The 23,361-nt window shown below is 50.4% G+C and overlaps 1 protein-coding gene and 1 non-coding gene across 2 annotated transcripts; both read left to right on the forward strand.

Annotated features, from left to right (window-relative positions):
* The first annotated feature begins 3,659 nt into the window (after positions 1 to 3,659).
* On the forward strand, positions 3,660 to 13,017 carry LOC127056425 (zinc finger protein 560-like). Its single transcript, XM_050964241.1, has 5 exons — positions 3,660 to 3,736; positions 7,684 to 7,776; positions 8,470 to 8,596; positions 10,420 to 10,502; positions 12,782 to 13,017. Exons 2-5 carry the CDS (start codon positions 7,696 to 7,698, stop codon positions 12,947 to 12,949), a joined length of 459 nt encoding a protein of 152 aa, XP_050820198.1. The 5' UTR covers positions 3,660 to 3,736; positions 7,684 to 7,695; the 3' UTR covers positions 12,950 to 13,017.
* A 5,949-nt stretch (positions 13,018 to 18,966) lies between these two features.
* Positions 18,967 to 19,048, forward strand: TRNAS-GCU (transfer RNA serine (anticodon GCU)). Its single transcript has one exon. It is a non-coding gene; the product is annotated as a tRNA-Ser (tRNA).
* The last annotated feature ends 4,313 nt before the right edge of the window (positions 19,049 to 23,361 follow it).

Consider the following 23,361-nt stretch of genomic DNA (forward strand, 5'->3'; position numbering starts at 1 on the left):
CCCTTTCCCGGGGGTTTGGCATCACTAGCCCCGGCTTAGCGAGTAGGGTTCAGTGGTCTCCTTAATGTGGGGTGCGACTCCTAGGGGGACACAGAGGAACATTCATGGGGGCACCTCAGGACCTGAGCCAGCCCACATAGAGGGCAGGGAGGGAGCACCACTCTGCCACAGCTCTTCCCCAACCCCACCCACAGCCTGAGACTCTGGCTCCCAGCCCGGCGTCGACCCCTTTACCCCTGTCCGCACCCCTCTCCCCAGCAAGCAACAGCCCCACTCCTCCCAGCCCCGGTTCTTGACCGTGGCTTCCGAGGGGCCACAGCCATGGCTAAGAGGGCACAATGTGAAATGTTTGGGGACCACTGGTTTAGGGTGACGTCCTCAATCACTTCTCTGCAGTCCAATAAAAGCTATACCTCACTCACCTAGCCCTCCATCAGGACGGACTAGGTATGTTCTGCTGCCCTTCACTCATACAGGAAGCAGAATAACATTTCATTCCACTCAATCCTAAAGTGATTTGTAACCCAAGACCATCCCAAACTGGTCATTTTGGGGAAGCGGCCCCATCATGCTGTATAGCTAGGCAGAGTAGGTGTGTCTATGCAAACATGGTCTGTTCCTGAAGTCTTTCCCCAGCTCCTCACTAGGTGAGAGAGGGGAGCTCATTCAGACCCTGCTTACGCTTAGTATTTAAAAACTCCTTCGTGTCCCTATCTCTGCCGGCCTTAGATTTCTCCTCCTGTCCATTTTTTGACAGCTCAGATGAGGTGACCGAGTGGTTAAGGTGATGGACTGCTACCCCATTATGCTCTGCCTGCATGGATTCAAATCCCGTTCTCATCAGAGGCATTTAGTCTTCACCCTCCTTTATAGACAACCATCTCCCCCTTTGGTACAATAACAGATCAAACAATGTTGCTTGTGTTACCCAAAATTGGGTCAGTTAGTAAGCTTAGAGAGGACTAATAATGCCCCTCCCCCCTAGAGTTTGGCAGAAAGCAGCACATTTATTAGCTTGATAGCTAAGCTCAAAAGAAGGGATGGGGGAGGGTGTCACACTCATACTCACGCTCCCAGGACAGGCCTGGCAGTGGAGATGTCAGGATCCTTTAAGGTAAGTGTCCCACAGCGCAGCGATGGACGGTGCGATGAAGATCAGTCTCCCTGAGGTGCAATAGAATGTAACACAGTGAACCACTGGCCAGATGGGCCGGGTGAAGGGCATTCACTGGAGGTACAAAGGAGAGTGGGAAAGCCACTTCACAGGCATTCAAAGAGGGAAAAGACACAAGCTGGGGGAGTTTAACAGACCTTTTGAGCATACAGGTTATACAGAGCATACAGATCACTGCTGCTCCTACAACATGATAAGTTCTCAAGCAGCATGTTTCTTACTTTGCCCATCTGTCAATTTTGATGATTATTGATGGAAATATTTTGCCATTGGGTTGTGTGTTTACACAGAAATTGACATTTACCAACAAATACGCAATTCTTCGAAGCCTGCCTAGTCTGCAGTTGATGGGTTTAGAGGGACACATTCACTCTTCCAGGTCCCCATGCCAGGCCTGTGCTCTCCAGGTTGTCAACTTCCCGCACTGCTGGGATCCTTCCCTCATCTCCCCCCAAACAACTGCCCCACCCACACTTCTGGGGTCCCCTCCCTACACTGTCTAACTCCACTGCTGGCAGGATCCCTTCCTCTTCCTTTCATTTCCTGCCTCCACTCTGGGCAAAAGCTCTGCACTCTTCCCACACCAGAAGTTGAACCCAGGTCACCTGGGTGAAAGCCAGGAATCCTGACCACTAGCCCATATGGGACTATTGTTGCATCTGACGAAGTGGGTATTCACCCACGACAGCTCATGCTCCAATACATCTGTTAGTCTATAAGGTGCCACCGGATTCTTGGCTGCTATTATTACTACAACTCAGGCCTTGGCTACACTGGAGAGTTGCAGTGCAGGTGGTGGCTTTACAGCGCTGTAACTTACTCCCCGTCCACACTGGCAAGGAACATACAGCGTTGTATCTCCCTGGCTACAGTGCTGCATGTGCTCCACCTCGACGAGAGGAATAAAGAGAACAGAGCTGGTGATGCAGAGCTGGGGTGCCAGTGTAAACAGTGATTAATCTTACTACGCTGTCACTGACCTCCGGAACCTTCCCATAATGCTTTTAATTAGAGATAACGCTCTTTGTTTTGCTGTGATGCCTCCGTTTGTTTGGTTGTGAGCTCAAGGCTCCCGGAGCTGCTTATCTAAAAACCAAACACAGTTACTGTTTGCAGTGAATGAGCAGAGGCAGGGGGATCCCTTTGGAACACCCACAGCTGGTGTTTGCTTGAGGAGAGAAGCAGCCGGGTGGGCACGGGGGGGGTCTGTTTTGGATCAGCGGCTTATCTGGTCTGTGAGGAAAAAAACAAAGGCGGCTATTTGCATTTAGTGAATGAGAGAGGGGGGGGGGGAGAAGGCTTGAACTTGCCAGGCAGGGAGCTGACACAGTGTCAGCTCCAAAAATCCACTTGCTCTGTCTCCCCCACGCTCCATGTCATACTCCACCCCACCCTCTTCTTTTCAAAAGCACATTGCAGCCACTTGAATGCTGGGATAGCTGCCCATAATGCACCACTCCCAACAGCTCTGCAAATGTGGCCATGACAGAGTGCTGGTAGCTGTCAGTGTGTCCACACTGCAGCGCTTTCCCTAAACAGCTGTAGGAAGACAGCTTTAACTCCCAGCGCTGTCCAGCTGCAAGTGTAGCCAAACTCTCTCTAAGCCGACCCCTTATGAGAACAGCAGGGACTAGCATGACTAGATGTCCCGATTTTTGGGTCTTTTTCTTATATAGGTGCCTATTAACCCCACCCCCGTCCCAATTTTTCACATTTGCTGTTGGATCACCCTAGCAGGGGTTGCACACAGGGCTGCATTAACCTTCAGGTGCTAAGGTTTCCCTCTCTCCATTCCCAGAGCCTGTGATCAGGAAACAGACATCAGGGCTCCCAGGTACTGCACAGACCATGACTGAGATCAGACCCCATATTATGCAAGGTGCTGTACAATCCCTGGCCAACACTGAGACACCCAGGGAGTTCCCCTCAATTTCCCTGGGCCTCTGCTGCCCAACTTCTTCTGAATCCCTCTGGCTCACCCCCTCACACAAAAAAACCCACGTTTCCAAACAGTCCTTCTTTCCTTGCCCCCTGATTCTGGTTTCACACCCTGGGACCATCTCCTCTCTTTGTCTCTCCCCCTCCAGGTGAAGCAGAGATGGAGGCAACTTCAGCCACTGGAGTCAGCCTCAGCGAGCACTGCAGCCGGCCCCGGGGGAGGGGGGGTGTTTGCAGACACAGGAAGGGAGCAGGGGGTGCTGGGAAGAAGGCGGCACGAGAACAAAGCTCAGAGACCAAACATTGGGAAATTCCAGGGGGCGGGGCTCTGACACATCCCAGGTGCGGGCAGCTCCTGGGGGCGGGGCTCTTGCTCAGATCAGTGGCGGGGCAGCTCCTGGGGGCGGGGCTATGACACAACCCGGAGGCACGGCAGCTCCTGGGGGCGGGGCTCTGGCTCAGCTCAGGGGCGGGGCTCTGGCACATTGTGACGCGGAGCCCGGGCTGAGGAGCTGCTCCTTGGTTCTCCACGTACTTCCAGCAGCGCTGGAGCTGCCCGAGTCGGAGCGGAGCTGCTGTTCTCAGCTGCAGCCGGGATCTGCTCCCGGCCCCGCTGGGATCCAGGTGGGGACAGAGACTGGGGTCAGGGGGTTCCCCTTGGTGTGGCTGGCGGGGGCGGGAGGGGAGAAGGCGGAGCTGCAGGCTGGGGAAGGGTGGTGGGACATTGTGACCCGGAGCCCCCGGGGAGTGAGAGGTGCTGGGGGGGCGGGAAAGTGACTCTGCCCCAGGGAGCCTGGGAGAAACCTTGGAGCCGCCTCGGCCCCAGTGGAGCTGCAGGAGGATCCGCTCGCCCCGCTGGGATGGGGGGGGCCGGGGCCTGGCCGTCGTGTGGAGGGGAGGTGCGGACCCCGGGCCCGGCCCAGGGGGGGCGGAGCCTGGTGCAGAGCCTGAGGCCCGGCGAGGGGGCGGAGCCTGGGGCCCGGCGGGTGCGGGGCGGTGTATTAAATCACTCCCCATAGCAATGTGCTACTCCCGGGCACTGCGCATGCCCAGTAACAGCCGCTGAAGCCGCTGCCCTTCCCCCTGCCCGGACCAGCCGTAACGTTCCGCCGGGCGCTGGGGGCGGGGCTGGAGCGGGGCGGGGCAGTAACAGGGAGCGTGGGGGGGGGCAGGCGCTGAGCAGGAAATTGATGGGCTGGGGGGCGGTCAGGCAGCTGGAGGCAGGGTTCCGAGGGGGCTAAATGGCACAATCTGGGCTGGGGGGAGGAGCAGGAATTGAGCTCAGGGGGAGGCGCTGGCGGAGCCCCCCCCTTTGGTGTGAGGGCGGAGGTGTCGGGGCGGGGAGGAGAAGCCGGAGTTGCAGGGAGGGGGAGGTCACTGGGGTGGGGGGTTAGAACTGTCTCTGGGCAGCCAGGACATTCCCGGGGTGGGGGGGAGGTGAATTAACTGGATCCTGTCCCTGTTTCTGCCACTTCCTCCCACACACACATTCTCTCAAGATTTCCCCTTTTCTCTCTCATTATCACACGTGGCTATAAAATCCAGGGAGATTCTCCTCACCCCCCCCCCCAATGATCAGCTCTATAATTGCCTCTGATTTTCCCTTTTCTCTCCATACTTCTCAAATGTCAATTTAAAATCTCTCCAATGGGGGGTGGATTTTCCCACCCATTTTACCTGCAGCGATTTGCCCTTGTTTAGGTGGGAAATTGTTGCCCTTGTCATTCCCCAGAACATGGCTCCCACTGGAGTGGGGATGGGATGGGATGAGGTGCCCGTTCTCTGCCAGGGCAAGGAAGGGAGGAGCACATCCCCCATGGAAACTGCCCAGACCCCATTTCCCAATCCCCCTGCTGCCCCCTTCCGTTGTCCAGGGAGCCTTCCAGCTCCCTCCCCCCCCCCTTAAATCAGCTCCTCAAAGGGCTCTGAGCTGCTCACGTGAATGGTTGCCCCGGGGCCGGGGGGGACCATCACATTCTGTTTATGTATTGGACAGTCATATAAAATCCAGTCCAACATTCCCCCTTTTCCACTAGTTATTTAATAGCAACATCAAATCCCCTCCGATCTTGGTGGTTTTCTCTCATGTTATCAAATGTCGTTTGTGACAGGTTCTCTCTGCGTGTCTCAAAGATTGATATAAAATACCCCAAACATTTGCCCCACTTCTCTCTAGTTGTTTTATTTCTAATTGAATATGATGGGTTGTTTCCCAATGTGCTAAGATGCAGCCGCCTCTGGGGTGGATCCATGGTGGCCATTATTTGCTAGTGACAGCCAGTGGACCTTTCTTGCCCTCCAGACCTTCCATTCTCCTGTTAAAGAAGCACTCCCCAGGCTCCCTCTGCCTGTGTGCCTGGCCAGCAGGAGGTGGTGGTAACTTTCTAGCCACTTCTCACACTCTGTGAGGTAACACTTGCAGGGGCAGGGAAGGTGTCTGTGTGGGAACGTTGCAGCTGAAGGGGCATTGTGGTAGGGGGAGGCCTCTGGGTGGCTGGGCAGGGGGTACCCTAGTCAGGTTGGTGGGTTGTGGAGGTTTGGGGTTTTCGGGGGTGGTGGTTCTGATGTGCCCATCCCTGAGGCTATGGGTCCTGGAGGTGGGTATCGCTGGGGGCCTGGTGGCTGCAGAACAGTGGGGGTGGGTGTCTCTTGGGGAGGCGGGACAGAGGGTTAGAGGGAGCCTGGTTCTGTGCCAGGGGTTCTGTCTGTGCTTCCCCTGCTGGTTCCTGGTTTTGTTGCCATGCCCAGTGCACAGAGCTGGGGGAGAGGATCCCTGGCACTAGGTCAGGGCATGCCAGGGAAGCAGAGTGACGGGTTACACTGTAAAGCATCAGGGGGTCCCACTGGGCAGAGGAGGGGGTCCCAGGCAAATGTCAGGGTAGATCGTTCTGGAGGGTGGAGAAGTTCCTAGGCAGGCAGTGAGGGACTGAGTTCCCAGTGGGGGGGTCCCTTGAGGGGGTCCCTGGCTGCTGGGGGCTCTTGGTGGGGGGAACCCTTTGGGATTCCCAACCTGGCAATCATGGTGTGGTGGGGGTTCTCTGGCCGGTGGGGCTTTGAGGGGTATCTGGAGTCCCTGGCCAGGGACTCTGGGGGCTGTGTCCCAGGGAATATCTGATGGGATCCTGGCTGGGGGGTGTCTGGGGCCCCTGGCTGGTGGGTCTGGGCTCTGGGTACTAGGGGGTGTCTGGGGGCTGCTGCTAACCATGATCCTTCTCTCTGGTCAACTTGTGCCAGAGTCCTGACTCCAAGTCACCAGGTCACCAAGTCCATTCCCCAGTCACGTGCCCTGTCACTGGGATAACTTTCTGTCCACGTAGCAAACACTGTTAGTGTGAAATCACAGATTTTGCTTTTCTTCTCTTTTGAAAACTGCAGAAACTTTCGGTTCCATTTGGAAAATTTGTGCCCCCAGTCCTTGTCCTAGATCTGCGGGGGTGAGGGAGGTGGGAAGGGAGTCAGCACTGCCACACGATGGTCTCTTCCACAGCGTTCTGGACTCATTCTTTCTGTAATCTGGTGTCATTGAGACCATTGTTAATCCAGAGTCACTGTATGGAAAGACAAGGAGTGATTCCAGATGGACAGTGGGTCAAATGAGATCAGCCATTCTCCCTGTGAGGAGGGGCTCCCATTAGCTGCTCTCCCCAGAGAGCTAAAGGAGGGAAGCTGCTCAAACACGCTGTCCCTCTCTGCTCAGGATATTGGGGTTCAGCTTCCTGGGTCAGAGACTGCAGCCTCCATTGTGATCTGGGAGACCAGGCTTGGCAGCTGCTGCTCCCCCAGTGGGGCTCTGTGCTGGGAAGTGACCTTAATTAAAGCTTCTTCTCTGCCCAGCCCAGGGGATGACTTTCTGCAGCTGGTCCTAGCCCCCTAGGGCAGCCCTGGGCCCTGTTACTACTAAATTCTGAGCCAGAGTCTCCAGGTAACTGAAAGACCTCAGGGAATGTCCTAGGGTCTGGCGAGAAAGTGACTGCAAAAACAAGCCCACCTCATTTCTCCTCCCATTAGTGGTTGAGAGGAGGAAATCCAGCCATGGGAGAGCAAAGCCCCCAGGAATGGGACTGTCCCAGCCAGAGGGACAGGGAGAGAGGACAGGAGAAGGAGAGACTGAAAGGGGCAGTGGGAGAAATGAATGTGGGGGAGAGATTTCCAGCTTCTAGTCCACCCAGACACATGTATTGCTGCATCCCTGGGCAGAAGCACTTTCCAGTGAACAAAACAAGGTCAGACAGAGCAAATGCCAGTTTCTGACTCCATATTCCCCCTGCTGGGGTGTGGCTGCCGTGGGGTCAGTGTCTGAGGGAATCCCCCACAGTGACTCCTTTGGTTCTGCTCTTTTCTAGCCTTGTGTTCAGAGAAGAGATGAGGGAAGGGAGAAGGGAGGTTAAAAATGTGTCTGTGGACTTAGCCTGGCAGGAGGGGCCAGGTCTAAATTGTAATAAACAGATTGAGCATTTCCCAGCATGACAGAATCTAGGGTGTCTGTCTGCAGGGAAAGGGCCTGGGGGAATTATGATGTGAAATTAACTAAAACCGGTTCTGAAACGCCCACAACTGCCCTTCTCCCCCAGACAGGCTGCAGAATGACGTCCATGTTTTGCTCCAGCTCATCCCAGCCTGGCATGGGACAGGGAAGAGAAATGGCTGCAGTGGAGTCAGTCCAGGTAGAGATTATCGGGGGGTTGCTGGTGGGTTCCTACTGGAGGAAAGGGAGAGCAAATACACCAGAGGTGGGAAGGTTTGCAGTGTCTGGTTTGGAGGTTGGACCGGGGCAGGAAATTCACAGCGTGGGGAAAGGAGTAGGCCAGGGTGTGGCAAACCTGCTGGGAGTTATTTAATAAGTGGCCTAGATTCTAGGAACAGACCCAGGAGGTTTGGAGGTGGAAATGCCCTAATTTGTGAAGAAAGAAAATAGCCCACCTACATGGAGCTAGTCAAACTGACCAGACTCCTAGTGCTGGAGCCTGACCTCACTAACCAGCAGCTGCTGTGAGATATGAAGGGGGCACCCATGAGTCAGGCTTATTGGAGCTGCCTCTCCCTTCATATCCCTCTCCTCACAATGAGGAGGGTGTTGGGCGTTCTACCAGCGAGCTCTCCCTGGACCCTGCTGGGGGTTCCATCTCCTGTATCAGTCAGTGGCTAATAGTGGGGTGATGGATCTGCTGGGATAGACAAGGGGCTCTCTCTTCATCCCCTCACCCTGGTATTTGCTGGATACTCTGAGCAAGGTCGAGGTGGGACTCTCCTGACTACGATCCACCCAGAGCTTCCATTTGATTCACTCCTCTCTGCCACAAATAGTGGGGCTGTGAGTGGGTCAGCAAGTCCTTAGTGTTGGACTATTGCTCTTTCAGGGGCCGGTGACCTTTGAGGAGGTGGCTGTGTATTTCACCAGGGAAGAGTGGGCTCTACTGGACCACGCTCAGAGAGCCCTCTACTGGGATGTCATGCAGGAGAACTATGAGACGGTGGTCTTGCTGGGTAAGGGTTCCTGTCCCTTCTGTTCTTGGAAAGGGAAATGAAGAGTGAAGGTTCATGCCACCCGCACAATGCCATCTGTACCCTGTCCTGTTTCAGCATCACCCCAATAGGCCAGTGACACACATACTACCGGAGACCCTCCTCTGCTGCAGAACACTTTGGGAACAGAGCACAGGAGCCGTATTGCAAAGTGTCAAATATCTCCTGTTTGCTGAAGTGAAACTGGGGGTTAGGTCTGGCATAACTGTCCCATACCCCTAATCATTTTTGTTGCCCATTTCTGAATCTTTTCCAATTCCAATATATCTATTTTTGAGATGGGGTGACAACATCTGTATGCAGTATTCAAGATGTGGGTGTATCATGGATTTATTTGCTGTTTTTACAAATATGATCTATGAGATATTGTCATATCTATCCCTTTCTTAATTAGTTCCTACATTGTTCACTTTTTTTCACTGCTGCTGCACATTGAGTGGATGTTTTCAGAGAACTATCCACAGTGACTCCAAGATCCATCTCTTGAGTGGAAACAACTAATTTAGACCCCATCATTTTGTATGTATAGTTGGGATTGTGTTTTCCAATGGGCTGCACTATGTGCTATCCTGTCATCTAGCACTGCTGAGATCCTGGATTCAGTAATATCCCTGCCCTTCCTGTTCCCTTTCTCCACCGAACCCCGCCAGCCCATGCTTCCTGTTCCCAGCTTCCCCAGGATTCTCACACTGTCTCTGAACCTCTCTGTCAGCAAGAAGCAGTGCCAGGGACACTTGCCCTCTGTCTGAGTCTTCGATTTCTGGGACATGGATTTACTTTCTCTGTGTTGTAAGAGGCTCTGTCATAGTGAGTGTCTGTGACGTTACCCTGAGTACAATCTGGACTGTTAAATAGCTGTGTCCCCTCAGTTCTCCGGCCTGGGGTGGCTTTTCCACTGTTTTCCCGCGAGAACAGCCCTCTTGGCCACTTAACACACAGTCTCCAGCATGTAACTCACTCCCATCTACACAGTATTGAGTGCTGCCAGACAGCCACTCATGACTTACACCTCAGGAGAAAACTAGCAAATTCTCAAGTGCCCAACTTTCCCCCAGAAATGTGCATCTTGCACTGTCCAGCACGCTACTGAACGACGCAAGCTCATATGAAGTCTGTCATTTCATCATTGGAAAATGACATGCACCAGCTTGTTATCCCAAACAGAGTTTCCAACACACTTCAATCCACACATACTGGTTAGATGAACAATAAACCAAGATTGTTAACTACCAAAAACTAAAAGTAGGCCCAGTACATGAAAGGGGCATTCCCAGGAGAGACTGTATAAAGGCTGGAACATGAAACACCTTTGTAAACCTGAGACAGCTGCCTTGGGGACAATGACAGGGAGAATCCCCCAAAGTGACTCCTTTGTTTCTGCTCTTCTCTGGCCTCCGATTGTTCCTTCCAACGTGGAGTACTTTGCACTTGTCTCTACTGAATTTCATCCTATTTACTTCAGATCATTTCTCCAGTTTGTCCAGATCATTTTGAATTTTAATCCAATCCTCCAAAGCACTTACAACCCCTCCCATCTTGGTGTTGTCCGCAAACTTGATACGTGTAAGAGAGAGACTGTTACTGGGAGGGTTTCCCCATGTGTCAGAGGGTTACACCCTGGTGGGAGGGAGCTAGGCCTGTACTGGAATAAGGTCACTCTGTGCTTCACAGTGTGCCAGAACCTAGAATATGCATTAGCAGGGGAAAAGCTGGGGGGAATCGGCTTGTGGAATGGACAAAAGCCTAGTCTGAATTCTCACACCTTGCCCTTTTCACCCCGGCAGGCCAGAGAATAACATCCATGTTTCGCTGCAGATCATCTCGTCCTCCCAGGGGCAAGGAAATGGCTGCAATGGAGCTGGCTCAGGTAAGAGATTATCAGGGAGGTGGTGGTGGGCTCTGCTTGGAGGTTGAGGAGCAGTAAATGCATAAGAGGGTGGGAATTTCTAGAGGTGGTGGGAAGCAGGAAATATCTCGGGTGGAGAAAGGGAGGGGACAGCATGTGACAAACCTGCTGAGACTTGTGTAGTGTAGGGCATGATGGGTTGTCACCCCCAGGCGGCAGTTTGTGGAGCTTCTGGGAACTGCTGTGTCCTCTAACCCTCACGCTGGGCTGGCCCTTCTCACACTGCTTTGCTGGAGATTTTGCCACCCTCTCCAGGGCCTGTTATCACCCAACACAACAGCAGGTAGCGCCATGCTGCCAACTAAGCTACCTGAGTGCTCTACCTAAGCCACTCAAGGACAGATAGAAGACAAGAGCCAATTTCCCACTCCCCCACCTTGCACACTTGCTGTAGTATAAATCCAGAATTATACCCTCTTATAGTGCACGGGGATCTCTATAATGCAAGCTCATTAATATAGTTCCCCTTCCCCTCGATATGGGACAGATGTGCACAACAAGCTGAGATTTTCCCCAGACACTTCACTCAAAATACGCTGGTTAAGATAAAGCATCAAACAAGTTGATTAACTGCAGAAAGATAGATTAAGTGATTACAAGTGATAACAAACAGATCAAAGCAGATTATTTAGCAAATAACCAAAACTCAGACTAAGCCTAACATACGAGATGGATAGAATTTGAATTAGCAATTTCTCACCCTGACTGATGGTACAAGCAGTCCCCCAAGTTTCCATACACAAGCTAGAAATCTCTTGATCCTGGAAGCAGCACTTCCCCCACATCCGTTTTTGTTTCTCAGGCGTTTCCAGGAGTTCTCTTGTGTGGGGAATGAGGCCAAGAGATGATGTCACACCCCATCTTATGTAGCTTTTCCATATGGTGGGAACCTTTTGTTCCAAACTCAGTTCCTAGTCCAGTTTGTGGAAAAATACAGGTACTAAAATGGAGTTTAGTGTCATGTGGTCTGGTCACAGGCCCTGCTGAGTCATAGTAGCCATGACTCCTAGGCTGGCGGAAACATTCACAGGAAGGCTAAGTTCTTCCACAGTCCATTGTCTTTGTTGAGCCATCAGCGCTGTCTGGCTTCTTCATTGTTGTACCTGAAAGGCTCGTTGTGGGTGTTACCCAGAGTAAACACATTTGAAATACAGATACAGAGTCAATATCCATAACTTCAGATATGAACATGATATGTGCACACAAATAGGATAATCATATTCAACAAATCAGAACTTTTCCAGTGACACCACACATGATGCATCTTGTACAAAATAGATCATAATTATGTCCTAATCATATTATAATCATACCACTATGATGAATATGGGGGTGTAGTGTCAGATAGGTCCTAATTTCAAGGCACAGGAGTTGGGAATGGAACTTCCCCTCTTTGTGGAACAGGAAATAACCCTCCAGCCAGGGCTGGGACAACTTCCCAGACTCCCAGTGATGGAGCCTGAATCTCCTGGCATTTCATTAATTACCACCAACCCCAATCTTTGTGGCAACTGTAAACTTTATCAGTGATGATTTTGTACTCTCTTCTAAGTCATGGATAAGAATGTTAAATAGCACAGGTCCAAGAACCAATCCCTGCAGGAACCTGCTAGAAAGAAATCCACTCGACCATGGTTCCCCATTTACTATCAGAGTTTTTAATCTATTTAATGTATGCCATGTTTATTTTGTATCATTTTAGTTTTTTTAGTAAAAATATTGTGGTGATCAAGTCATGTCCCTTACAGAAGTTTAGGTATATTACATCAATACTATTTGTGGCAACTAAACTTTTAGTCTCATCCAATAAGGATATCTCGTTAGTTTGATAGGCTCTATTTTCTCTAAACCTTTGTTAATGGGCACTATAATTCTGACCTTCTAACTTCTATTCTTTACTATTGACTTCCCCTTTCTTCCATATATTTTATTTGGATAGTGCTGGGATTCCTACTAGGGAGCCACTAACAGGGTCCAGAGACAGCCCCATCTCCTATATTTAGCTCTGGCTAGTAACTATGTGATAAATGTGAAGACCCTGCTTCTATCTGTCAGCTGGGAGACACAAAGGTTCTCTCTTTGTACCCTCTGATGCCTCCTGGCTGCTGTAAGCAAGGTGGGGTGGGACTCTGTTAACATGTGCCTTCCGGAGCTTCCATTTCCTTGGTGCTGCTGTTGTGTGACTAGTGGGGTTGTGAGTGGGTCAGCAGGTCCTGAGTGTTGGACTCTTGCTCTTTCAGGGGCCGGTGACCTTCGATGAGGTGGCTGTGTATTTCTCCAGGGAAGAGGGGACTCTGCTGGACCCCACTCAGAGATCCCTCTACAGGGATGTCATGCAGGAGAACTTTGAGACGATGGTCTTGCTGGGTCAGGATTCCTGTCCCTTCTGTTCTTGGAAGGGGAAATGAAGAGTGAAGGTTCATGCCACCCCCACAATGCCATCTGTACCCTGTCCTGTTTCAGCATCACCCCAATAGGCTAGTGACACACATACTACCGGAGATCCTCCTCTGCTGCAGAACACTTTGGGAACAGAGCACAGGAGCAGTATCATACAATGTCAAATATCTCCTCTTTACTCAAGTAAAACTGGGGGTTAGGTCCAGCATAATGAACAGAAGGTTCCTACCCCCAGCCTTCTCTCAAACCCTGAGCCTTCTCTACCCAAACCAGAATGTGCTTGGGGTGTAACAAGCAGGCGGCTGGAATCAGAGCTGCCGGTCCAGGGTTACTTATCATACAGACACTGAGTGCGTCCTTGAACGCTGGCTGGGAGTATCCAGACGGGGGAGCTCCAGCAGCAGAACTCTGAATCTCACCCAGTATTACAGATGACACAACTCCTCACTGATCTAGATTGTACCCTAGCATGTGAAAATGGCCTAGGTTGGTAGTGACATTTCTTGAGACATGGAGAATCTTGCTCCCATATCACCAGGTGTAATAAAAATAGCAGGAAAGGCCAAATATGGAAAACTGATTGTTCAGCTTGCTTTTGACCTGCATCATATTTTGCAATATATTCCAAATAAGGAAATTAATGTGCAACGTATGTGTCATTGTTTGTGGTTCTAAGTTGTAAAAGGCTTGTGTGATTTTTAGCTCGGGGACAGTATTCCAATAGCTGTCGCCCCCTGCGTGCTTGTAACCAAAAAAAGAGCCTCAGGCTGAGCTGATTCAAAATCAGTCCTGTGGTTGTTTTCCACAACAGCCTTAATAGGTCCCTGTGATGGAATGTAAGGCTACGTCTAGACTACTCACCGTATCGGCGGGTTAAAATCGATTGCTCGGGGATAGATATATCGCGTCTCATCTAGATGCCATATATCGATCCCCGAGCGCACTTATATCGATTCCGGAACTCCACCAACCCCAACCGAGTTGCGGATTCGACAGGGGGAGCCGTGGACATCGATCCCGCGCGGTGAGGATGAGTGAGTAATCCGATCTTAGATATTCTACTTCAGCTACGTTATTCACGTAGCTGAAGTTGCGTATCTAAGATCGATTCCCCCCCGTACTGTAGACCAGCCCTTAATGTCTTCACACCTTCCCCCTGCAGGAGAATGGCTATTGGACCAGCTGTTTGCCTTGCTGTCTCTGAGGAACTGGTCTGTGGGTGTTCACCAGAACTGAAACTTTTTCAGTAATATCATACTGTAAAATCTCACAATTTTACATACAGTGTTACTACACATTTTAACAGGTGGATAATATTCAATAGGTTATGTGTTTTCTAATGATACCTCTATCATAACCTTAGTCCCAGATTTGGACCTTAGCGTCCAAAATATGGGGGTTAGCATGAAAACCTCCAAGCTTAGCTACCAGCTTGGACCTGGTACTTGCTGCCACCACCCAAAAAATTAGAGTGTTTTGGGGCACACTGGTCCCCCTGAAAAGCCTTCCCTGGGGACCCCAAGACCCAAATCCCTTGAGTCTCACAACAAAGGGAAATAATCCTTTTTCCCTTCCCCCCTCCAGGTGCTCCTGGAGAGATACACAGACACAAGCTCTGTGAATCCAAACAGAGTGACTCCTCCTCTCCGTTCCCAGTCCTGGAAACAAAAAAGCACTTTCCTCTTCATCCAGAGGAAATGCAAAATCAGGCTAGCAAATTCAACACACACAGATCTCCCCCTGATTTCTTCCTCCCACCAATTCCCTGGTGAGTAAAGAAAAACTCCAACAGGTCTTAAAAGAAAGCTTTATATAAAAAGAAAGAAAAATACATACAAATGGTCTCTCTGTATTAAGGTGAAGAAATACAGGGTCAATTGCTTAAAAGAATATTGAATAAACAGCCTTATTCAAAAAGAATACAAATCAAAGCACTCCAGCACTTATATTCATGCAAATACCAAAGAAAAGAAACCATATATCTTACTATCTGATCTCTTTGTCCTTACACTTAGAAACAGAAGACTAGAAAGTAGAAACTACTTCTCCAAAGCTCAGAGAAAGCAGGCAGACAGAAAACAAAGACTCAGACACAAAATTCCCTCCACCCAAAGTAGAAAAAATCCGGTTTCCTGATTGGTCCTCTAGTCAGGTGCTTCAGGTGAAAGAGACATTAACCCTTAGCTATCTGTTTATGACAACCTCACAAGCCATACTGGGTACAAAATTATCATAATTTTCTAGAAGAGTGAACACAGGGGTATAGACTTACACAGTGTCTGTGTGTGTGTTCCCAGCAGATATGTGGGTATTTCAATCCCTCATAAGCACAATGTTTGGCATCTTCAAGGACCTGGGGAACTGGTCCTGGGAATTCACTAGTTTAGCAAGTGTGAGACTGCATGAAATTGTGAGACCCTTTGGTATTAATAATAAAATAATATAATCTGATAAAATTGCAATGAATCATGCTAGGTATGCCATGTAAAGTGGCAATGAAAGTGTTATGATTTGCCAAGTATGATAATTTTGTTTCTATGTTTCTATCACCCTTGTATTGTGAGTTACAGATATGTAGGGTATATCTGTATTTCCAGACTTGTGCAGTGTTTCTGGGTGACACCCCCAGACATATTGGCATCAACACTGCCTAGCCTGTTTGATGGCCCATTGAGGGTCATCAGCTGTACAATTAGCCCATGGACCAAGGGGATACACCTATTGAGTCAGCAAGACATGCTGGGGTATGCCTGTGTAATGAGACCTCCAAAGCTTTTCCATGCCATGTGCTGTGAAGCTTGTATTTGGGACACAGGAAGTACAAGCCACATGGCAAAAGGAATATAAAGTGCAGCTGCATCATCTCCATCTTGTCTTCAATCCCCTTCCTACCTCTGGAGCAACTTCTCTACAAATTGAACCCTGGGACAAAGGACTGAATGACCCATCCAAGCTGTGGATGCGTTCCAGACAGACTTTCAAGCCAGCAACTCACCAATACTGCTAAGAACCTGATATATCCATTTTGGAATGTATCTGACTGCTTTTCCATTTAACTTCTTTCTGTCTTTCTTTCTTTTAAACCTTTAGTTTAGATGCTAAAGAATAGTCTGGAAGGATGGAATTTAACTTCATTCTTTCATTCATTCTTTCTTCTAAACATTTAGTTTAACTGCTAAAGGATTGGCTGTCAGCATGGTATTTTGGATGAGATCCAAACCTATAGTGACTGGGTAATGTGGCTAACCTTCCACCCACCCACTTCCTGGATCCAATTAGGATCACTCTCCTGCTGCCCTCTGGCCATGCTGTATCACAGTGAGCAGAGTTTTTAAATAACTCTCACTGTACGGAACCTAGTTGCTGATTAGGAGTCAGAAAACTGTCATGCAATAAAGGGGGCCATGTGATTTCTTTTTTCAGAGTCTCGTTAACCGGTGTGTGGGATCAGAAGCACAGTTTGTGACTGGTCAGTGAGTTTAACTTCAGTATTAACCGCCAGTTTGGGGAGCATCTGCTCTCCCTTTTTCAGCCTGCTCTGACCTTGGCATTTTCAGTGAGGACTGCCCCAGGCACACCAGGTCACACTAAGCACTGAAGATAAATTAATAGAATGTATTAATGATTAAGTGTTATGAAATCAACTGAACTCCTTTGTTTTCTTTCATCTGAGCAGGGTTTCTGGTTTTCCAACGTGATGTGATCTCCCAGCTGGAACAAGGGGAAGAGCCATGGCTCCCAGAGCTGCAGAGTTCAGAGGAAAGAGAGATCCTGAGATCTCCCCGCACAGATGAGGAAACATTAAACCAACTCAGAATCTGTAAGTGCCTGAAGGAAACATCTGGGATGCCCTACAAAGCTCTTGGGAGGTCTCTCAGTTCATTATTGTCCATAGCAGGGGTCGCATCGGCAGGGTAAATATAGCTCAAGGCTTCCTATAGATCCTAGCAGACACCGGGCAGTAGCTTTCTCCCTTCCCCCTGCGAAGTTGGATGGGATGTGAAGGCTGAATTGATCCCCTCCTCTCTCCTGTTGGGGGGAGCTGATTTCCTGATTTTTATTTGACCTCTCTCCAGCACTTGTTTTGGTTTGGCCTTCCCCTTTCCATCCCTGTTTGAGGTTTCTGTCTCTATCACAGCAGGTGATGCAATGACGTGTGAGAAAGAGGAGCAGAATTCTCAGCAGGGAAATGTTGAGCAAGTGGATAAACACAGAGCATTATCGCAAAGAATGACAAAGAATGTGTCCAGCAGTCACAAGCAGGGAAGATCCTGTGAGGTTCAGCACAGACCAGAAAAAGAGCAGGGAAACCAGCCAGGGGAGAAAATGGATAAATTTATTTCCTGTCAGGGAACTCAGAAGGGCCTTAAGGAAACCAGAATACAGCAGGAAATCTGCAGGGAAAAGCAAAAAAATACATGCTCTGAGTGTGGGAAAAACTTCACTTACAGATCACGCCTTTCTCAACATTAGAGAATCCACACAGGGGAGAGGCCCTGTGAATGCCGTGAGTGTGGAAAACTCTTCACTCAAAGATCAGCCCTTATTAGGCATCAGAGAATCCACACAGGGGAGCGGCCCTATGAATGCCGTGAGTGTGGGAAATGCTTCAGTAACAGATCAGCCCTTATTAGGCATCAGAGAATCCACACAGGAGACAGGCCCTACAAATGCCGTGAGTATGGGAAAACCTTCAAATGCAGCTCACACTTTATTAGGCATCAGTGAATTCACCGCGGGGTGGGGAGGAGACACGACACACAGGCCCTGCGAATGCTGCGAGTGTAGGAAAACCTTCAATCGCAGCTCAAACCTTATTACCCATCAGCGAATCCACACAAGCGAAAGGCCCAGCGAATGCCGTCAGCCTGCCTGCACAACTCGTAAAGCGGCGAGGGCCAATTAGTCTAAAGAAAACAGCTACGGGCGGAAACCCCCCAGCCCTGTGGAACCACCCCCACCTCAGGACTTCCCGGCCCGGTGGAAACACCCCGCCCAGCCCTGCAGAAACAAACCCTCCTTCCCCAGCACCGCCCCACCAAAACAGCTATGGGTCAAAAAGGAAGGTTGGGGGTGGGGTGGTGATACTTGATTTTAAATCAACCAGGGGCTCCCAGCAGAAGAGGTGCCTGGGAGCCCTCAGAGTCAAATTAAAGGGCCTGAGGCTCGGTGGCTGGGGGAACCCAGAGCTTTGTGGGGCTGGGGCAGCGATTTAAAGGGCCCAGAGCTGTTGCTGAGAGGAGCCTAAGCCCTTGAAATCCCAGCCCCACTCCATCCGCTTTAGCTGTGGCCGGGATTGAAAGGGCTCTGGGCTGCCTGCAGCCACAGGGATCTCTAAGCCCTTTAAATCTCAGCCGCTGCCGGTATTCAAAGGGCTCTGGGCTGCCCGTGGTGGCAGAGAAGTGATTGAGGATGTCACCCTAAACCTGTGGTCCCCAAACATTTCACACTGTGCCCTCTTATCCATGGCTGTGGCCCCTCGGAAGCCACAGTCGAGAACTGGGGCTGGGAGTGGGGCTGTTGCTTGCTGGGGAGAGGGGTGTGGACAGTGGTAAAGGGGTCAACACCGGGCTGGGAGCCAGAGTCTCAGGCTGAGGGTGGGGTTGGTTAAGAGCTGAGACAGAGTGCTGCTGAGTAGTGCTCCCTCCCTGCCCTCCATAGGGGCTGGCTCAGGCCCTGAGGTGCCTACCCCTCCATCAGGACGCAATAGGTATGTTCTGCTGCCCTTCACTCATACAGGAAGGAGAATAATATTTCATTCCACTCAATCCTAAAGTGATTTGTAATCCACCACCATCCCAAACTGGTCATTTTGGGAAAGCGACCCCATCATGCTGCATACCTAGGCAGAGTAGGTGTGTCTACGCAAACAGGTTCTGTTTCTGAAGTCTTTCCCCCAGTTCCTCACTAGATGTGAGTGGGGAGCTCATTCAGCCCCTGCTTACGCTTAGTATTTAAAAACTCCATCATATCCCTATCTCTGCTGGCCTTAAATTTCTCTTCCTGTCTATTTCCTGACAACTCAAGTGAGGTGACCGAGTGGTTAAGGTGATGAACTGCTAATCCATTGTCCTCTGCACGCATGGGTTTGAATCCCATCCTCATTGGAGGCATTTGGTCTTCACCCCTCCTTTATAGACAACCATCTCCCCCTTTGGGACAATAACAGCTCTAGCAATGTTGCTTCCTACAAACAAAAACCTTCTGAGAAGTTCAGACCCCCCATTGCTGTAAATAAAATGTCTAAATCCCACATTTCTAAAATGTTTTTTTCTAGTCCTGTATTTCTTAGCTTTTCTCTCAAAAGGTAACATCCTCATAATCTCCTCCAAACACCCTGGGACCTGCCCAAATTCTTAAAATACTCCCATCCTGAGCAAGGCCTCAACAGTGAACCAGAGCTAGTGTCTAGGCCAAGCTGTTCTGAAGGAGGCAACTCAAACATTTTCTCTCTGCTTCCCTTGGCAAAGTCTGACTGGGAAAAGAAAATCCCCCAAACTGAAAATTTTCTGCTGAAAAACCAATACTAGTCTGTTTGAGGACTTTGGTTTGAATGCATTATTATTATTCTCTTCTGATTTCTGAATCAGTTTTGTCATCCAAGTGTGTTTCCAGCTGTTGAGTTGTGGGGAGAAAGGCCAAGTAATGATGTCTCTACCCCTCTTTCATAGTTCCTTCCAACTTTCTAGAAAGCTCCTTTGCTAGGATGTGAGTCAAGCAGTGCCCAGTGTTGCTGTGTTATCTAGAAGTCTGCATTGCACACGGTTCCTGGGATAGTCCTTGGGAGTGTGGATCCCTTTCATGGGCCAGCAGCGAGTCTGGTTCCTCCATTGTCACACCTGAAAGGCTGGTGGTGGGCATTTCCCAACCTCATAACATATCTCAATAACACACACAGAGCAAACTTCATAACTTCCCAGCCAATGCTACACACACAGACCAACACAATATTAATGTTCAACAGATCAAGTCTTTTGAAATGATACCTCACCAGGCAGACTTTGTACAAACCGTATCATCATTATATGAGAGTGGTGAATATGGGGCTTCAAGGTGCTACTCTGAGCACAGCGTGCCACATCTGGGCTGACATTGCAATGGAGATGTACCCGTAGAGTCCATCTCTGCTAGGATAAAGATGGCAGCATGGCTGGCCTGGGTCATCTGACTTGGGCTCATGGAGCTAACGCTGAGGGGCTAAAAACTGTGGTGCAGATATTTATGTTCACGCTGAAGCTTGGGTTCAGAAACCCTCACCCTCCTGGGGTCTCTGAGGTTGAGCTCAAGCCCATCTGTCTGCACTGTAATGTTATAGTCTTGCAGCCAAACCCCATAACCCCGAGTCAGCTGGCCGGGCTTTGAGACAGGTGCCCTGCGTGTTTTAATCACAGTGTAGACATAATATTAGCATGCATCTACAGTGCAATGAAACACCATGGCTGGCCCATGTCAGATTAATCAGGGTCATGCGGCTTGGTCTGTGAAGTTGCATTATACGTATCTTGGCTCAGGCTCTGTACCCTGCTCTAGGAGCCCAGAAGGTTGGGAGGGAGTTTAGCGAGTGGAAATGGTAAAACCGCAGTGAAGTATTACCCTGGACTCATGGAATTTCTCCATCGGTCTGTCTGCTTTGGGAGAGGGACATAAACATGTCCTGCTGCAGTCGTTATTTCAAAGGGTGGGTTAGGATTTTCATTTTCAAACATGGTGCACAAAGTAGGACTCAATCCTCAGTGTAAATAAACAAGCTACCAACACATCAGGGATTCCAATAACAGCGGCAGGTATTCTCTGGGCACTGAGATTTTTCAAGGTTTTGGTGGCTCCTTTCTTTCCTCTTCCTGGAGTAAACTCAGCTTTTTATTCCATCCTTGATGATTCATGGAATAAGAGCAGCAGCCTGAAGTAAGAGGAGAGGGAATATCTCACTGCCAGGGGTGAAGGTGGCCACGTTCCCTCTGTTTGACCATTGCCATTGCAGGAGAGAAGGTTTCAGTGGAATTGAATGCCCTGGCTCAGACAAGTGACACTGGAAGATTTTACTGTTCATGGATCCATGCAAAGGAAATTGTGTCTCTGTGTGAAAATGGGGAGGGAAATGAAACACCCACATGGTGGCATCTAAGGCAGAAGGGACCCCTATAGGATTAGAACAGAATAAATTCTCAAGCAGCATGTTTCTTACTTTGCCCATCTGTCAATTTTGATTATTATCAATGGAAATATTTTGCCATTGGGTTGAGTGTTTACACAGAAATTGACATTTACTAACAAATAAGTAATTCTTCCAAGTCTGCCTAGTCTGCCAGTGCTGAGTTTAGAAGGACAGAGTCACTCTTCCTCATCCCCATGCCAGGCCTGGGCTCTCCATGCTGCCCACCTTCCACAATGTTGGGATCCATCCCTGATCTCCTCTCAGAACTCTGCCCCCAACCCCCACTTCTGGGATCCCCTCCCCACACTGTCCAAATGTCCTACTTCTAGGATCCCTCCCCCTTGCCCTTCCTCCCCTCTGAGCAAAAGCTCTGCGCTATTCCCACACTGGGAATTGAACCCTAGGTCACCGGGGTGAAAACCAAGAATGCAGATCACTAGACCACATGGGACTGGGATTGTGTTGTTGGCCTACTAAGCCAACCCCTCATGAGAGCAGCAGGACCACCCAGCAGGGGTTGCACACAGGGCTGCATTAACCCTTCAGGTGCTGAGGTTTTCCCTCTGTCCATTCCCAGTGCCTGTGATCAGGAAATAGACATCAGGGCTCCCAGGTGCTGCACAGACCATGACTGAGATCAGGACCCCACGTTGCACTAGGTGCTGTACAATCCCTGGACAACACTGGGACACCCAGGGGGATCCCCTCGATTTCCATGAGCCTCTGCTGCCCAACTTCTTCTGACTCCCTCTGGCTTTCCCCCCGCCCCCCAAAAAAACCCACCTTTCCAAACAGTCCTCCTTTCCCTGCCCACTAATTTTGCTTTCACACCCTGGGACCATCTCCTCTCTTCGTCCCTCCTCTCCCCCCGAGGGTAGCAGAGATGGAGGCTACTTCAGCCAGCAGAGTCAGCCCCAGCGACCCGCCCGGGGCAGTGTTTGCAGACACAAGGAGGGAGCAGCTGGGAGTGGGGGGTACTGGGAAGAAGGAGGCAGGAGAACAAATCCCAGAGCCTGGGGAAGGGGCTCTGGCACTGCCTGGGGCAGGGCAGCTCCTTGGGGTGGGGCTCTGGCATAGGCAATGGGTGGGGCAGCTCCTGGGGGCGGGGCTCTGGGGGCAGTGGGATGTTAGGTCAGCTGCTTCCCCCTCCCTGCTCCTGCGGGGGCTGAATGAGTCCCCCCCCAAAGAGCCTCAGGGGTCGGGGTCGGTGGGGGTGCGGGGCCAGCAGCAGCACAGCCTGCCCCGCTTCCCTGGGGCCGCCCCGCACCTCTCGGGCTGATGGCTCTGCCATGACATCCTCAAGAATAGCTGCTCCCTGCCCGCCAGGCTCGACTTCGGCCACAGCAGCATCGGGTGCCCCAGGGAGCCCAGCTAGGCTGGGGCTGGGGGCAGTGGAAGGTTAGGGGAAGAGGAAGCTCCAGATAGTGGCAGAAGGGGCGGGGGAGGGGAGACAAACGGAGCTGGAGTGAGGGAGGAAAAGCCCCGGACTGGACTGGAGCCACGCTGGGGAGGGGAGGGGAGTGGGGAGGAGAAGCCCTGGGCCCCTGCAGGAGCTGCAGTTGGGGGAGGGGGGGGAGAAGCACCAAGCTGGGGAAGAGGAGGAGAAGCCACGCTGGGTTAGTGTTATATCCTTGGGGGCAGACAGTTTAGGAAGAAATCACTTGAGGCCAGACAGCAGACAGTTAACAAAACTACCATTTATTTACAGACACAGAGCTCGCCTAACAGGCTGAAGCTGGCTGGACTATCCCCTAATAATCTAATTCAGTTGCCATAGGAATAAAAGCCATGACAACCAAATACACAACATTTTCCTCCCCCGCTAATAAGGAAACCTCCCCTAAATAAAACACACACTAGACTAGAGGCATCAAAGAATCCTGTGGCACCTTATAGACTAACAGACGTTTTGGAGCATAAGCTTTCGTGGGTGAATACCCACTTCATCAGATGCATGTAGTGGAAAGTTCCAGGGGCAGGTATATATATGCAGGCAAGCTAGAGATAATGAGGCAGTTCAATCAGGGAGGATGAGGCCCTGTTCTAGCAGTTGAGGTGTCAAAACCAAGGGAGGAGAAACTGGTTTTGTAATTAGCAAGCCATTCACAGTCTTTCTTTAATCCTGAGCTGATGCTGTCAAATTTGCGGATGAACTGAAGCTCAGCAGTTTCTCTTTGAAGTCTGGTCCTGAAGTTTTTTTTGCTGCAGGATGGCCACCTTAAGGTCTGCTATAGTGTGGCAAGGGAGGTAGAAGTGCTCTCCTAC

This window comes from Gopherus flavomarginatus, chromosome 8, assembly GCF_025201925.1.
Source record: "Gopherus flavomarginatus isolate rGopFla2 chromosome 8, rGopFla2.mat.asm, whole genome shotgun sequence".
In the NCBI taxonomy this organism is placed as follows: domain Eukaryota; kingdom Metazoa; phylum Chordata; order Testudines; family Testudinidae; genus Gopherus; species Gopherus flavomarginatus.

Bases quoted from the DNA above. Each gene is read 5' to 3' on its own strand.
- LOC127056425 (XM_050964241.1), top strand. From the start codon at position 7,696: ATGACGTCCATGTTTTGCTCCAGCTCATCCCAGCCTGGCATGGGACAG. The intron at 7,777-8,469 runs GTAGAGATTATC...TTGCTCTTTCAG, and splicing joins CTGCAGTGGAGTCAGTCCAG to GGGCCGGTGACCTTTGAGGA. The intron at 8,597-10,419 runs GTAAGGGTTCCT...TCACCCCGGCAG, and splicing joins TGAGACGGTGGTCTTGCTGG to GCCAGAGAATAACATCCATG.